A 16652-nucleotide genomic window follows, 5' to 3' on the forward strand; every position below is an offset into this window, starting at 1 on the left:
TTGTTCCAATTCATCATTCATGTTATTTATCTCAGTTATCTAAACTCTTGTTAATTATTTATTTTAAACAGTTTAACCAACATTGAAAGCAACTTTTAAATAGGACAACTAATGAACTCATGCCACCTTTCTATCAAGAATATTACTGTATAGTCCCTACTCGCCATTTTATAGTCATCAATATTCAATACCCTTTAACCATTTGGATGTTAATTACTTGTTCTTTAAAATCCAATAAATAAGTACAAAAGAATCTCAGAATGTGGCCACGTATGCTTCCCATGAAAGAGACTAAAAATTTAGAGAATATTTCTTTAACCAATAAGTCAATAACCATAACCATATGTGCAGACTAGAAACCACCCTACAACCTCAAAACTCAAAATCTATCTATAAAAAGTTATAAAAGACTAAGAAAATATTTTAGTTTATATAGTAAGCTAAAAAGATTAAAATTAAAATAACAGCCAAAGCGAAGATGATTTTTGGTTTCTAACTGCTTTGACAAATGTGGTGTTGGTTTTGTCTCCTTTGTCTCAATTTCCTTGTTCATACTGATGTCGCCACTTGTCTTCTTCCTTTCTTTTTTTCTTAACCTTTTTTCTCTCACCTGCAAAAACTTAGATTGGTTACATGATGCCTAAAAAAACCTGTTACAATTCTAAACACACTTTTCTCATGTTGGTTGTGAGACTGTTCACCTAATGTGTATATGTATGAACCAAAGAGTTTTCTTTTTTTGACAAAAAGAACCAGAAAAAAAAAACATCCTGTATAAAAGTCAAATTTATGTATATAATATGCTAAAAGAAATAAACTTACCTTCTCCAATTGAATTTGCTCTTTTAACTTGCGTTTAGTTTCTTCTTTCCTTAACTTATCCGACTTCTTGTCAAACCCCACCAAGGTTTTTTCCTTTTCTTCATCCTCATCCTCTGGTATCTCATTCAAACAAGCAAATACTGAATCTCTTATTATTATTATTTTTACAGGTTCCTTAGTTTTAATCTTATGATTAAATTTCCCAGCTACTTTTCCTACAGTTTGATAATCAGTGTGAGTGTGTTTCGTCTTCTTTTTTCTATGTTCAACCGTTGAAAACACTGAAATGGATTTTGGTTTAGCCGCAGCTTGGAATGGAATTTGTACTTCTTTTTCTTTTTCATTTTCTTCATGTGTTTTCTTTATTTCTAAAGCCGCCACTTCAGGTTCAGGTTTTGATACATTATCTTCTAATGAGTTGATTTCTTTTTCTGAATTCTGCATACAATTCAAAATTCAAGCTATTTATCCCTTTAAAATGTAGTCTAAGAATCATACAAAGTGGTGATATATGAAGGTATATGTACCTTCAGGTGCTCCTCTATCTCCCTTTTCTGGTTTAAGGCATGTTGAGTTTCATCATGGATTCCCATATTTGAAACATAACTCTTCGATTGCTTGATTTCGCAAATGAACTGATTCTTATCTTTTAAGTCCAATGGTTCATGGTGTATCATATCCTCCATTTTGTGTATCTGCTTCAAGAACAAAAACCAATAATGAACTACAACATATAGTATAATACGTGATAGAAAACTGGTCAGATGTTTGTGTAAGAACAATAGAAAGTAAAAAGAGTGAAATCATACCTTGCTATCAGTATCTTCAATTTGAAGATTAACAAACTCACTTGAAGCCTCTACAGAAAACATAGGAACCATGTCATCCATATCTTTGACTACCTTGTCAACACATATGACTATTTCAAGATTATTACTGTTGGCACTGCATTTGGGTTCAGTCTCCTGATTTTGATCCTTCTTATGAAGACTGAATGAGCCAAACTGCATCGTTATATCAGGGATCACTAATGAATCAGGGAAGATTAATTTGTGGACAATAGGAGCTTCCTTAACTTCAAATTCTTCTGATTGTTTTTCATCATTGACATCAGTAAAATCAATCTCTACCTGTGAAATTGTAGTATGATATGTGATTGGATAATTGTTGGCTTCTGTCTCCTGTTTATGTTCAGCCATAACTGATTGTGTTATATCGTCATCCGAGTTTGGAGTATCTTCAACATTTTTCATAACCAACATTTTAGATTCCTTATTATCATCAATTTCCGATAGTTGTTGAACTTCCGTATCAGCATCTTCGTTGCAAGTATTTTGAACACGATCGGTAACCACGATTTCAACATTCTTCTTGTTCTGATCCTCAGATTTAACATCTAATTCAAGAAATTCAATCTCTTCTATTATGAATTCTGGATTACCTTTCACTTGCTCCCCTTGCTCCCCTGACTTGGCATCCTCACCAACAATGTCCGATAATCGAGCTTCATCAATAACTCTTACTTCAGTATCCCCATTCTCCATTGGATCATTAGCAAAACCCAAGTCTTGAACTGGCTCGACTACATCACGCGAGTCTTCAACTGTCTGGACCACATCACCCGAGTCTTGAACTGGCTTGAAAACATCACCGGAGTCTTGAAATGTCTGGACCACATCACCAGAGTCTTCAACAACACATCTGTCTGAACCACATCCCCCGAGTCTTCAACTGTCTTGGTTACATAACCCGAGTCTTCAACTATCTTGACTACATAACCCGAGTCTTCAACTGTCTGGACCTTATCGCCGGAGTCTTCAACTGTCTTGACTACATAACACGAGTCTTTACCTATCAAGCCTACATCACCCAAGTCCTCAAACCCATTTAACTCTAGTATAGCAATTGTATAGTATAGCAATTGTATAAACAATTCTAGTATAGCAATTGTATAAACACAAACAAATATATCAAAATATCTCTTTGATTGATTTGGAAATATAACTCAAAACCAAACTTGTTTACACTGTGTTTGTGTTGTACTGCATATTTCATAACTCGATATATGCTATATATATATATATATATATATATATATATATATATATATATATGCTAGAGTAAGCTTTATAATATAAAATAGAAAAAGATACCCAACATCTTGATGGTATTCCTTTTGCTTTTCCTGGAAATATGGTGAGTGGAAGACAAGGAGGGAATTAAGGAATTGAGATTCCAACAATCACCCCCGAATCTCTAAGTCCTTCTAGAGATTCCCGATCACCGCCAATCTTTAAGTCCTTCTAAAGATGTCTTCAATCCCGATCAAGTCCCGCATTGTCTTGAACTTGGTTCGAGCCAATGGTTTTGTGAGAATGTCTGCCTTTTGTTTTTCACCTGGAATGTACTTCACCTCCACTTGTTCCTTTTCAACACACTTACGAATGAAGTGAAACCTCGTGTGAATGTGTTTGCTTCTTCCGTGAAAAACAGGATTCTTCGTGAGTTCGATAGCTGACTTGTTATCAACTCTTAGGACCACCTTCTCTTGTGCTTTGTTCATGATTTCGCCTAGCAAACCTTGAAGCCATATTGCTTGACATGCAGCCGCAGTTGCAGCCATGAACTCCGCCTCGCAAGATGATAAAGCAACAGTATCTTGCTTTTGAGAACACCATGTTATTGGAGACAACCCATAGTAGAAAATATGACCAGTTGTGCTTCTTCCGTCATCTGGATCAACATTATGACTACTATCACTGTAACCAATTATTCGATTTTGTCCCATCCTCTCGTACTTGATTCTGTATCCCGTTGTTCCTCGTAAATACCTTAGGATGTGTTTGATTGCAACACCATGTGATTCTCATGGATCTTGCATGTATCGACTAACAACTCCAACCGCATATGCCATATCGGGTCTTGTCTGCAAGAGATATCTAAGGCATCCTACCAACTTTCGGTATTGTGTCGGGTCGATTTCGGGTTCATCTTCGGCCTTCGACATTTTGGTTCCTGGATCCATGGGAATGTGGGTAGGATTGCAATCATGTAAACCGGCTTCCTTCAGAATGCGTTGTGCATACGCTTCTTGGTTTATTGTAATCCCCGATTCATCCTGTTTGACTTCAATGCCCAGGTAGTAAGTTAATCTTCCAAGATCAGACATCTCGAAGTTCTTGGACATTTCAAATTTGAACCTTTTGATCATGCTCAAATTTGTACCTGTGACAAACAAATCATCAACATAGATTGCTAAAATTAGCAAGTTGGATCCTTCATTCTTCCGGTACACCGATGGTTCTTTCATGCACTTGTGAAATTTCATTCCTTTCAAAATCCCATCAAGTTTTGTATTCCATGCTCTCGGTGCTTGTCTAAGACCATATAGTGCTTTTGAAAGACGGTACACCTTGTGCTCGTCGCCTTTCCTTATGTAGCCTTCCGGTTGATACACATAGACGGTTTCTCTCAACTCTCCATGTAAGAAAGCCGTCTTGACATCCAAGTGGTGAAGCTCCCATCCATTGGTAGCGGCTAAGGCAATGAGAAACCGTATGGTTTCGATGCGAGCTACCAGAGCAAATACTTCTTGAAAGTCAATACCAGGTTGTTGTACGTACCCTTTAGCAACCAACCTCGCCTTGTGTTTGTTTATGGTGCCATCTGCATTTTTCTTCAGCTTGAACACCCATTTGAGTCCAATGGGCTTCACCCCCATAGGTTTGTTTACGAGAGACCAAGTATTGTTCTTGTTGATCGAATTGATTTCTGTATTCATGGCTTTGACCCACTCTGGTTCTTTCTTCGCCTCTTCAACCGATACCGGCTCGTCATTGGTTGCTAGGAGAAGTTCTTCAATGTCATCAACATAAAGTACATAATCTCGTAATCGAATTGGAAGCACCTTTGGTCTTGTGGGCCTTTGGTTTTGAACATTGTTTACGTTGTTGTTGACCGGACTTGGTTGCTCATTTTCTTGTACCTCCACTCCGTCTTCAATCTCGTGATCCGATTCGTTTGGTTCGTTGTTTACATCGTTTCCTTGGTTGTTGTTTGCCTCATCTTCCGGTAAATCCCATGGTACTATGAATGATCCTGGTTCTTCATTGTCAGGTGTAGCTTCGTTAACCCAATTCCATCCTTTGGTTTCATTAAAAATAACGTCTCGACTTACGATTATTTTTTGTGTAACCGGGTTAAATAACCGATAGGCTTTTGTACCCGGTTCAGAACCAAGATGAACCAATGGTCTTGATCTTGCATCCAATTTTTTCACGTTTACCGGTTCAACTTTTGCATATGCTAAACACCCAAAGATGCGTACGTTTTCCAAATTAGGTTTTCTTTTATACAACTTCTCGTACGGAGTTGTATCACCAAGTACTCTTGTGTAAACACGGTTGATCAGGTTTGTGGAATGTTTTACCGCTTCTCCCCATAGGTAGTTTGGAACATGCATCGCCTTCATGATACTTCGTGTCATGTCCATAAGTGTTCTGTTTCTTCGTTCCACAATACCGTTTTGTTGTGGTGAATATGGGGCGGTAAGATGACGTTTGATTCCATTTATATCACAAAAGGAATTAAACTCGAGCGAAGTAAACTCACCTCCTCGATCACTTCGAAACACCTTTAAAGACTTTCCGAGCTCATTCTCCGCCAAAGCTTTAAATTTTTTGAAGTGTAAAAACGCCTCACTTTTCTCTTTTAAGAGAAAAATCCACATATACCGTGAAAAATCGTCAATTAGTGTGAAAATGTATCGATTTTGACCCTTCGTTGACGGTGTTATCGGACCACATAAATCACCGTGAACTAGCTCCAATGGTCGTGTTGCTTTGTACGTCGTCATTAATGGAAATGACTTTCTTGTTTGCTTGCCCACCAAGCAAGATTCACACAATTGATTCTCACTGTCAAAATAGGGTAACCCTTTGACTAGACCTTTCTTGGACATCTTTTTCATTGACTCGAAATTGATGTGTCCAAGTCTTGCATGCCAGCGTCACGTGTCTTCACTTAGTCTTGAATGAAGGCAAATAGGTACTCCAATGGGCAACTGTATTTTATAAAGGCGGTTTGGAGTTCTTTGTACCTTCATTAATAAGCAGTTGTCGGCATCATGCATTGTCAAATAGTTGTCTTTCATCTGAATATCGCACCCGGCTTCGGTTGCTTGTCCAAGACTGAAAATATTATTTTTCAAATCCGGAATGAAATAAATCTCCGTTATCAATCGTTGTTGCCCCGATTTTCCTTGGAAAACAATTGAGCCTTTCCCTTTTATTTCGACACACGAATTATCACCGAATTTGACCTTTCCGGTTATTCCTTCGTCGAGTTCGGAGAAAAATGAACGATTTTCCGTCATGTGATTACTTGCCCCGTTGTCCAAATACCACACATCGTTTTCTTGTGAGTTGTATCGAGACGGTATCACCTTCTCTTCGTTCAAAAATACGGACTCGTGTAGAAATACTGTTTCATCGGCATCGTCGTGTTCAGTAAAATTACTTTCTTGGAATTTTTGGGTTCGGTCCGGACATTTGGATGCGTAATGGCCCGATTTATCGCATCTGTAACAAATAATTTTTGACAGATCTTTTTTCGGGTTACGGTTCGAGTCCGAATTAGAATTGGGCCGGTTATTGGGCTTATTATTGTTTTGGGCCGAATTGGGTCGGGTTGATTTTGACCCGGATCCATTCGAAGACCCGACTCCACCGGATCCACCCGACCCGGTTTTGTCCCCCCGATTATAAGCTTTTGATCCCCCTTTTTCCTTCGTCCCTCCCAATGATCCTCCGGACGAACCAGATGCTCCACCACCGCTCCAGCCGCCAGTCGATCTCGAGGCAAACAACACCTTCGCGCCACCATCTCTGCTATCATCTACCTCTCTTATTCTCTCTTCGTAAGCTTTCAGACGTCCGACTACGTCCTCGAAGCCCACGGATTTCAGATCGAGCACCTGCTCGAGTGATGCTACCAAATGGATGAATCGTCTGGGAACGACCTTCAGAAGCTTCTTCACAAGCTTCGATTCGTCTATCGTTTCACCAAGCGATGCAGATTTCGAAGCTAAACCGGAGAGCTTTCCGGTGAAAGAGTCGATGGTCTCCGTTTCATTCATCCTCAACCGATCGAAATCGGTGTTCAGGGTTTGAAGCCGGGCTTCTTTCACCCGATCAGCGCCAACGTGACGGGCCTTGATTGCTTCCCAGAGAGCCTTTGCAGAGCTGACATCCCCAATTTGCATCACAAGTGCTTCGGGAATTGCTTGATATAGTAAGACTACTGCTAAGCAGTCTTTTTCTTCAACTTTAGTTGTTCCAGGTTCGATTTCTGACCAAACCTTGTGTATACGCAGGATGACCTTCATGCGTAGAGCCCAGACAGTGTAATTTGTCTGGGTTAACATTGGGTAGACCACCGATGTGGTTCCGACTTCCTTGATTCTCGTCGGAGGAGCAGCAGCACCCCCACTTCGATCATCTTCAACATCGGACATTTTAAACAGATAAGCTTCCTTGATTTCTCAGTTCCCCTTGACTGATTTCAAGGCTCTGATACCAATTCTAGTATAGCAATTGTATAGTATAGCAATTGTATAAACAATTCTAGTATAGCAATTGTATAAACACAGACAAATATATCAAAATATCTCTTTGATTGATTTGGAAATATAACTCAAAACCAAACTTGTTTACACTGTGTTTGTGTTGTACTGCATATTTCATAACTCGATATATGCTAGAGTAAGCTTTATAATATAAAATAGAAAAAGATACCCAACATCTTGATGGTATTCCTTTTGCTTTTCCTGGAAATATGGTGAGTGGAAGACAAGGAGGGAATTAAGGAATTGAGATTCCAACATTAACTTATCCACTTCACAACAGGTTGTTGCAGAGACTTCCCCAACCTCGCCATGGCTCACATCCAGATGAATGTTCACAGAGTCCTCAGAAACGACACCACTCTTCAGCCTTCCAAGTTAATTTACAGTCGAGCTTTTTTTGATGTTCACTTCTTCGTTAATGCCTTCCACCTCACCATCCAGACCCAAGAGCAATGCTATTAGTCCCGAAGGCAGAGCATTCAACCATTCTCCCACCACCACCGATCACCTCATCACTCCCACCAACAAACTCACATGAGGAATCACCGGAAAAAACATTACCATTCTCAATTTCAACCTCACAAACACCGGTCGTCATTATGAAACAATTACAATTTCCTGAAAAAAAGAAAAGGAAAAGAGGTGGTAATTATATAAAGAAGGTGTTGTAAACGCATAATCAAAGATCATATACAGATTAACTAAATCTGTACCTGAAGTGTTAAAAACAGAAGCTGTCCTGAGCAGTTAGCAGCAAGAAGATGAAGAATAATGGGAAGAACGAGAAGATATCAAAGATATGCGTTTGGGGCGGGAGAGGAGTCTCCGTTCTGTTTATTTCCTTTTTGTTTGGTTTTTGAAAAAGAACAGGATAAGTCCTCCCCTCCTAAATCCTAATCCTATTTTAGTGTTATCCTTTTTGAATTTTATAATATATTTGATTTTAATTTTTTATATTAAAAGATAAAACTTTTAATCAAAAGAATTAAAAATCGATGGATTTTGAATTTAAGCGAATTAAAATTTAAGAAAACGAGATATAAAATTCATTTCAACCGAGTAAATTACAATTTTTTATATCTATTTCGTTCAAAAATAAAAACAAAAGCAGCACTTGCTTTTTTTTATGGAACTCAAAAAAAATGGATGTTTAAGATTGTTTTACAAAACAATTATCAGACTTTGTTTTTTTTTTTTTAAGTTAAGTATATCAAAATAAACATCTTGCGCATTATAAGGTATTGTATTGATACCGTGGTAAACACCACACCGACCAATGTAGGTGGTGGGTGTCCATGCTATTCAAGGTACTTTCATTGTGTCGTATTTATTATTCCATTCATCGGCTATAGATGGCTATTTCTCAAAAAATATATAAATAAACCACTAAGAATATCATATGTAATACTTTATTTCACATAACTATTATACTTTCTACTATTCATTTCAAACAAAACTCTACACTTTCTATTACCAAAATGAATCCAAACAACTTTCTCACCAAAGTCGCCTAAAAGATCCGGTTGAAACAAGTTGCGGGCAAGTGGTTCAACAACGGCGATTCGAAATATTGTCGTTGATTAGTCGGTTTATCAACCACAACTTGATGCCCAAAATTTTCACCTTAACCCTCACACTTTCACTATCAACAAATATCATGATATTACTCTATATCACCCGTTAACCTAACCTATTTTCATATTTTTTCCGTTCTTCCTGAGTAAATTCCGAGAAGCCAGCCCCCGACCAAGTTAGGAATTGAATTTCTTCGGAAAATACAACCTACCTAACCCATACCATCCAATCGTAAATGAAAAGGAAAAGGGAAAGGGAAAATCCTAGACTATAAAATGAAAGACATCTCCTCGACAATGGACACCAAAAGAAAAGAAAAAACTAGCGAAATCATTGATCCACATCTCAAAGGATCCCATGTATGAAAATGCATAAGCACAATAACATTTTGACAACACATTACTGAATGGTTTCTCAACGAAATAGGTCTTGGCAACTACCGTTCAAAGCACCAATGTATGACAAAGTTTTGTGAAATAAACAAGATGGTTACAAAGTTCAACAGGGTGTACAACAACTTGATGAACCAAAGAAAAAGCGGACAAAGTGATAAAGACATTTTCAAAACGTTGTTTGAAATATTTTAAATCTATAATAACCGGAAGCCACTCAAATTTGTCGCGGTTTGGAAATTTTAATCATGTCGCCAAAAATGGAAAGACTTAATTGAAAAAAGAAGAAAAAAGAAGGTGGTTCAAAAAGAACTAAAAATTATTAGAAGAGTTATACAATTTCATCAAATACTCATTTTCGGGTTAGACTTGAGCCAAGATGTCGTCTTTAAGCTTGAATAAATATTTCGTTCGATTGGTAAAGATAAATAAAAAATATAGGGTCTTCGTCTAATGCATCGGGATCGGACAAAGGTGATGACGTGCGCAAGGTGACAAGTAGCTTTGAAATATATAATTTGGATTTCGAAAGACGTTTGCAATTCAAAAAAGAGAAACCGATTGAGAAAAAAATCGCAAAAAAAGAAGCAAAAAAGTGCAAGAAAAAAACAAAAAAGTCGTGATATGAAATTTGTAACGCAATACATCAACCATCTTTCAGGAGATGAACTCGCGATGGTTTTGTCGGTAATAGAGTAAATTATGAAAAAAATATTTCAAGTACATTTATTTTACGTTGTTTATTTTAGTTAATTTGTTGTTTTTTCTATCTAATGGTTTTTATTATTAAATTAATGAAATATTCATCTTTTATTATTGTAAATATTTAGAAAACTATTAAATTATAATTTTATATATTTAATAAAAAAGATTAAAAAAAAGGTGGGGAGATGTTACCATTTCCTATGGATGTAGGGATGGTGAGGAGAAAATAGCATGACAACGATGTGACAGACAAAAAGCGAAAAACAGCAAATTCAAAAATATCTTTCAATATAGTTTTTCCGTTAGTTTTAAAAAGTATATTTTAAAATACATGTAAAAGTAGATTTAAAAAAAACACACATTTTTAGCTTTTTAACCAAAAAAAAAAGATTTAAAGCCAAACACTTAACTTATTGACTTATTGGTTATTGTCACCATAAAAATAATCCAAACATTTTTAAAAACTCATTTTGTCACCATCAAACGTCAATAAACATTTTTGCCTAAAAAACAATCTCAAACATCCCTTTGACTTTATGGAACCCAAAATAGAATAAAAAAAATTTAAAAAATAGAATCAGACTTGCTCCATCTTGCAAACGTCAATAAACATTTTTGCCTAAAAAACAATCTCAAACATCCCTTTGACTTTATGGAACCCAAAATAGAATAAAAAAAATTTAAAAAATAGAATCAGACTTGCTCCATCTTGTTTTATGTTCTTCATAATAATCAGGGGCAACGAAGGGGAATGATGGCGGCATTTCGGTTGTTGTGAACGATGTTTGAGTCATCGATGAGACAACACAAGTGTATGACGATCGCGATGGACGATGGTCAGTGTAACATCTCGAAAAAACATGGTAAATTTTTTCAATTTTTAAAAAAAAAAATAGTAGCCATTTTCATAAAAGTCAACACCATAAAAATAATTGCTTCACAAACCAGAATCAATTAGAGTATAGTGACATAACATCTCCAAAAAACATAAAGTCTTCGGGATAGTGTGTACAGTCACGCCTTTGCTTCCCCCGATCCTCATAAGTACCTGAAACATTTAAATCCAAATCTGTAAACAATGCTTAGTGAGTTCCCCAAAATACGCCACACAACAACACATATACAATGCATGCACACAAGGCCTGCAGCGTAAGGCTGGCCCACCACCCGGGCCTTCAACATAAAGTTGGACCGCCCCCTTGGGCCTACAATATGAAGTTGGACCACCCTCCTTGGGCCTACAACATAAAGTTGGACCATCGAATATCTTGGCCTTCAACACACAGCTGAACCGCCTCAACCTAACCACAATATGTTGGCATATACATATAACAACAAACTACTAAACAAACAAGCATATGTAATTATAACAGATCTACATGCCTAATAGAACCATACAACATATCAACATCCTATCATACAAATGATCCATATTGTAGTCCAAAGTATAGTGAAAAAACTCATCTCGCTGACATAAGGAGATACATTTACAGATCATCACCCACAAAGAAACCAATACAACACCCACCTAGACATTTTATAAGGGTCAATTCTCAACCTAAGACCTGAACCCTAAAGTTTAACCTAAAGTCAAACTTAGTCAAAAAGTCAATGATCGAGTCAATAGTCGGGTTACCACGTCGTGACCACACCATGGCCACGTTGTGGTGGCTATACGCCAAAATGGTCGCCAAAACCATTTCCACCACGTCATGGCAAGAACATAGCCACGTCGTGGTAACGTCTTGTATCAATTTAATCCATTAACTTTTTAACCCTTATTTCTAGAGCTCTAGAGCTCATATCTGGATCGATTTACGCCATTCAGGGATAAAGTGTAACATTTATATTCTAGTAAGTTTCCTTTTAGCCCTTAATGCAAATCCTTTTCATCTTGGGCCCTGGCTAGTACGCGGGGCGTTTTATTGGTCGTGGGATTCACCCACGTACATTGGGCGTACGCATGGTTTGGGCAAACCCTAATTTTTAGGGTTTGTACCCTATTTAAACATCTTAATCCACCTCTTGGACATTTATAGACCAACCTCCATCTCCCTTTACCCTGAAAACGAAACCCTAAGTGTATTTGGTGAGGTTAGAGCTTGAAAGTGAGTTTGTTGGTGTTTGTGGCGAGGAAGAAGAAGAAGAACACTTGGAGGAGTAGCTTGAGCTTGTAGATCCAAAGTTACCTTCACCTTAGCAAGCCTTTTGAGGTAAAAAGTTCCCACCTTGATGGTCCTTTGTGCTAGATCTATTTTCATGGGGTTATATATGCATTTTTAAGTCTTTTGAGTTCAAAGTCGAGCTTTTGATCTACTCCAGAATCCATGGATGTTAGATCTTAGCTCCAATGAGGTCCCTAGTTCATAAAAATGCAAACTTTATGGAGGATATTGGTCCATGCAAGTATTAAGACCTTTATTAAGCTCTTTTTGAGCATTGAGGCCCGTTAAGGCATGCATGAGTGTAAAGTTCCCAACTTTACGTGATAAGTTACCCTTTAGAATCAGATATGATAGTTTAACATGTTTTCTTAACCGATTAAGTGCTTAATTGAGTGGGTTGGTAGTATGGGGAGTACGTTGGGCATACCCAGCTGGTACACTGCGCGTACTGGCCCTGGAAGGAGTACGCTAAGCGTACTAGCTGAGTACCCCCCGTGTACTCGGCGTATGGACTTTTGGGCTTGACATTTTCGGTATTGGGCCATGTTTTGGACTTTAAAGATTGAGCCTTGTTGGGCCATTAGTCTTCTGATTTTGGGCTTTTTCTAGTATTTTGGGCTCCTTTAGATTTAGGCCCATAATGGATTTTGGGCCTAATTTGGAAGATTAGGCCATATTGGGCTTCGGGTTGCCATTTAGGATTTGGGCCTTTTGCGTAGTTGGGTTGGGCCTTGGTTTTGGGCCAAGTAAAAAAAGGGTAAGATGGTCTTTTACCCTGGTTGTGGGTTAAGTAGCTTAGATTCTTGGTTATGGGTCGAGATCTAACTATTAATTGGATGATGATAGCGTGGGGATCTTCCGGACCAGCAGACCGAGATTCATTTGAGTGTTTCAGCAACTAGAGGTGAGTTCCTCACTGTGTTTAGCGGGTCGAAAACATCAATGTTGGCCCATGGTTTGTATGTTTAGGATGCTAGTTGTTTGCGTGACTTTTGCATCATGTCATATGTGTTTATATGTTTACCGGGCAGGGCCCGATGACTATCCAGTATGCTATTTATCTTTGTGATTATTGCATATGTTTGTATGTTATATGTATATCGGGCGGGGCCCGATGACTGACGGATCTGTATACTGAGCGGGGCTCAATGACAGGCGGGGCCCGCTATATGTTTGATATGTATGGTATGTGGTATTTTGGAGAACTCACTAAGCTTTATGCTTACGGTTTTCAGTTTATGTTTTCAGGTACTTCTGGTTCGAAAGGGAAGAACCATGGATGATTGCAGTGCACACACCACCTCGTTCCACATTTTATATTACTCTGATGTTTTGTGTTGTTGATACGCTTTGTTTCACCAGGATTTTTATGATGATGTTTTGAATAATAGTTTTATTAATATACAAACGAAATTTTGTAGTCTTAATTTTTGGGACGTTACATAAAGTTTCCAAATTTATCCATTTCCAAAGCTCTAGAAGCCTAAATCTCAAACCCTAGCACAAAAGGAAGCCAAATAACCTATAAACTCTATGCATGGTTGATTTTTGATCAAGATACAAACTTTATGGGACCCTAAGGTCCAAAAACTAACACGAATCTCATCCAAGGTCCTAGGGTTCCTTCAAACTCCAAGGATTCACTTTCTTCCACTAAAAAAAGACTCAAAATATCACAAGCAACCCACGAGCCTCTTGTCCATTCTCATTCAATCACGACGGGGTAGCAAAATCAAAATATCAAAACTCACATTGGGTTTAGGGATAATCAGGCTCGAACTAATGACTTCCACTACGTCAAGGTGACACTCTACCGCTGAGTTATTGGATCCAGATAATACGAAGTGATGAGTTGGTTATTACTTCTATATTTATTTGTTTATACCGTGGGGCTGGTTTTTTATACTAACCCTCCAAAAACCAAAGAGTCACACACTAAGCATAGCTATAAACTTTATACCTTCTGGAGCCTAAGGATGGTTGAAGGAGCAGTCCTCAACAACAACAATTCCCACCACTAGCTTGAACCACATTCTTTTTTCTCATTAAGCCTTTAAAAGCCAAGAACACATACTCATTCACCAATAATACACACACATACGCTTTAGGGTTGTTTTAGGGGGATGGGGGATGATTTGAAAGCAAACCCTAATCATAAGGTTTCTTAAATAGGGCTTAAGGCCCAAAACTTAGGGTTTTGCACCCTGCTATCACCATGTCGAGGGAGTTTTGAGAGAGAATTTTTCTAGGAGAATGGGAGAAGCGTTGGAGTGGTAAAAGGAACGAATAAATAGAAAGAAATGACTTTAAAGCAAAACGGAGAGGGAAGTCTAGAGGTGGTGGCCGAAGTTTTGGGTATAAGAGAATGAAAGAGAGATCTCTCTTGGTAATTGGCATCATTTATAAAATTTAGCTGTGAATTTTTATAAAATTTGGAATATAAGTTTGTAAAATATAAAGGTTTATTTATGAAGTATTTAAGTTATATAATTGGGTCTATAATTTGAATTCTAATAAACATATGTAATACTTTTGTGATTTAATCATATAGAATTAGAAGAATACATTGAGTTTATTTGACTAATAAACTAGTTAAATACTTAATTAAATGTAACATCCCGAAATTCAGGTACATCTCTTATACCCTTCTTCTTTTCCAAGTTGTCAAGTTTGGCCCCTTAAAGGAAACATTAAGGCAAATGAGTACGCTGGGCGTACTGAAGAGTACGCTGCGCGTATTCATGCGCTTAAGTTGGACGCGGACTCGCCTAGGTACGCTGGGCGTACCTAAGGTTACGCCGGGCGTAACCGGCCCAGATGCAAACCCTAAATTGTGGCTTGTGCACTATAAAAGGAATGTTAAGGCCTTATCCTCAACCACCATTTCAGAGAGTGAAACCCTAATAGAGAGATACCCTTCGTTCCTAGCTTTTGTGTGTGTGTGTTCTAAGCTTCAAAGTGCCATTTCAAGGTGGTGAAAGAGAAAAGGAGGCCATTTTAGGAGCTAGAAGTTGGTGGACAAGAGTAGATCTGAGTTCTACAGAGGTTGGAGCTTCTTTCTGAGGTAAAAAGCTCAAAGCTTTCCTTGTCATTTGTGATTTGTGCTTCTTGGACCAAATTTTAGGGTTTTTGGTCCCAAGGTGGAGACTTTATGAGCAAATGGTCTCCATAAGCCTAGATCTGCCATATTTCAGAGTAAAATGAGTTGTAGGTTCATAAAAATTCAATCTTGGACGTGAATATTGAGCCAAGCATGAGATCTAGACTTTATGAGAAAGAAGGAAAGGTGTTAAAGTGATTAGGGACCTTTACAGCCATGCAAAGGCTTAAAGGTTTCGACTTTATGGATTAAGTGGTCTTAGAGAAGTCAGATCTGCAGTTTGAGTTTATGTCTTAACCGTTTAAGACCAAAATCCATGAATGCATGAAACTGAGACTTACGTTGGGCGTAAATCTCAGTACGCGCAGCGTAAGGGTCTGAGACCCCGATTCTGGATCGCCGGAGTACGCCCAGCGTACAAGAGCTGGTACGTGTCGCGTATTGCCCCTGTTGACTTTCGTTGACTTTTCGGGTTTTGGTCAACATTTGGACTTTTGGATCAGGGAGGGGTAAAATGGTCTTTTACCCTTCTGTGGGATTGTAGGAAGGGATGTAATCTAGTCTTTGAGAGCCTTTAATTATTCGAGAGTGATGTTTATGTGTTTAGGCGGGGACTAGATCAGTGTTTTCGTGTGCGAGATTATCCGAGATACCCGAGGTAAGTCTTCTCATTATACATTACCTAGAGTGGTATTTATGTGTAAACCAGAGGGTCTTGTATGATATGTGTATATATGAGATTATGTGCATTGTGTTATATGTATGCTATGTGTTGAACAGACTGGGCCGGAGGGCCCAACGATATAGACCGGACCAAAGGGTCCAACGACACAGACTGGACCGAAGGGTCCGACGAGCTATGACCGTACCAGAGGGTCCAACGAGCTACGGGGCTGGAGGGTCCCGTTGAGACACATCGACCGGAGGGTCGTACTGTAGCCTCGAGTGACGTATGTGTTGTATGTGGTATTTTGGGTAACTCACTAAGCATTTATGCTTACCGTGTTGTGTGTTATGTGTTTCAGGTACCAGTGAGGATCGCGGGAAGGCGCCGACATGATCAGTACACACTCATAGAGATTATGTTGAGATTCTGGGAATTGTTTTGTGATGATGACATTGGATACATTATGTTTTGATATTGTTTTATGATTAAAAGTATGATTTAAAAATGAAAAATTGTTTTGGAAATTTACGTTGTTACATTAAATTAGTTAAGTATTCCAAGTATTATATTTATCTCTAAATTTTGCATCTTGATTAACTAT

The 16652-nt window shown here is 38.1% G+C and overlaps 1 protein-coding gene across 1 annotated transcript; it reads right to left on the bottom strand.

Annotated features, from left to right (window-relative positions):
• Positions 1-298: 298 nt before the first annotated feature.
• On the bottom strand, positions 299-2739 carry LOC145138139 (uncharacterized). The gene is made up of 4 exons (XM_079072278.1): positions 1632-2739; positions 1350-1517; positions 823-1260; positions 299-610 (listed from the first exon to the last, which is right to left on the bottom strand). Exons 1-4 carry the CDS (start codon positions 2364-2366, stop codon positions 401-403), a joined length of 1551 nt encoding a protein of 516 aa, XP_078928404.1. The 5' UTR covers positions 2367-2739; the 3' UTR covers positions 299-400.
• Between the last annotated feature and the right edge of the window lie 13913 nt (positions 2740-16652).

Source organism: Lactuca virosa, chromosome 9 (assembly GCF_052849685.1).
Source record: "Lactuca virosa cultivar CGN04683 chromosome 9, Lactuca_virosa_CGN04683_v6, whole genome shotgun sequence".
Taxonomy (NCBI): Eukaryota; Viridiplantae; Streptophyta; class Magnoliopsida; order Asterales; family Asteraceae; genus Lactuca; species Lactuca virosa.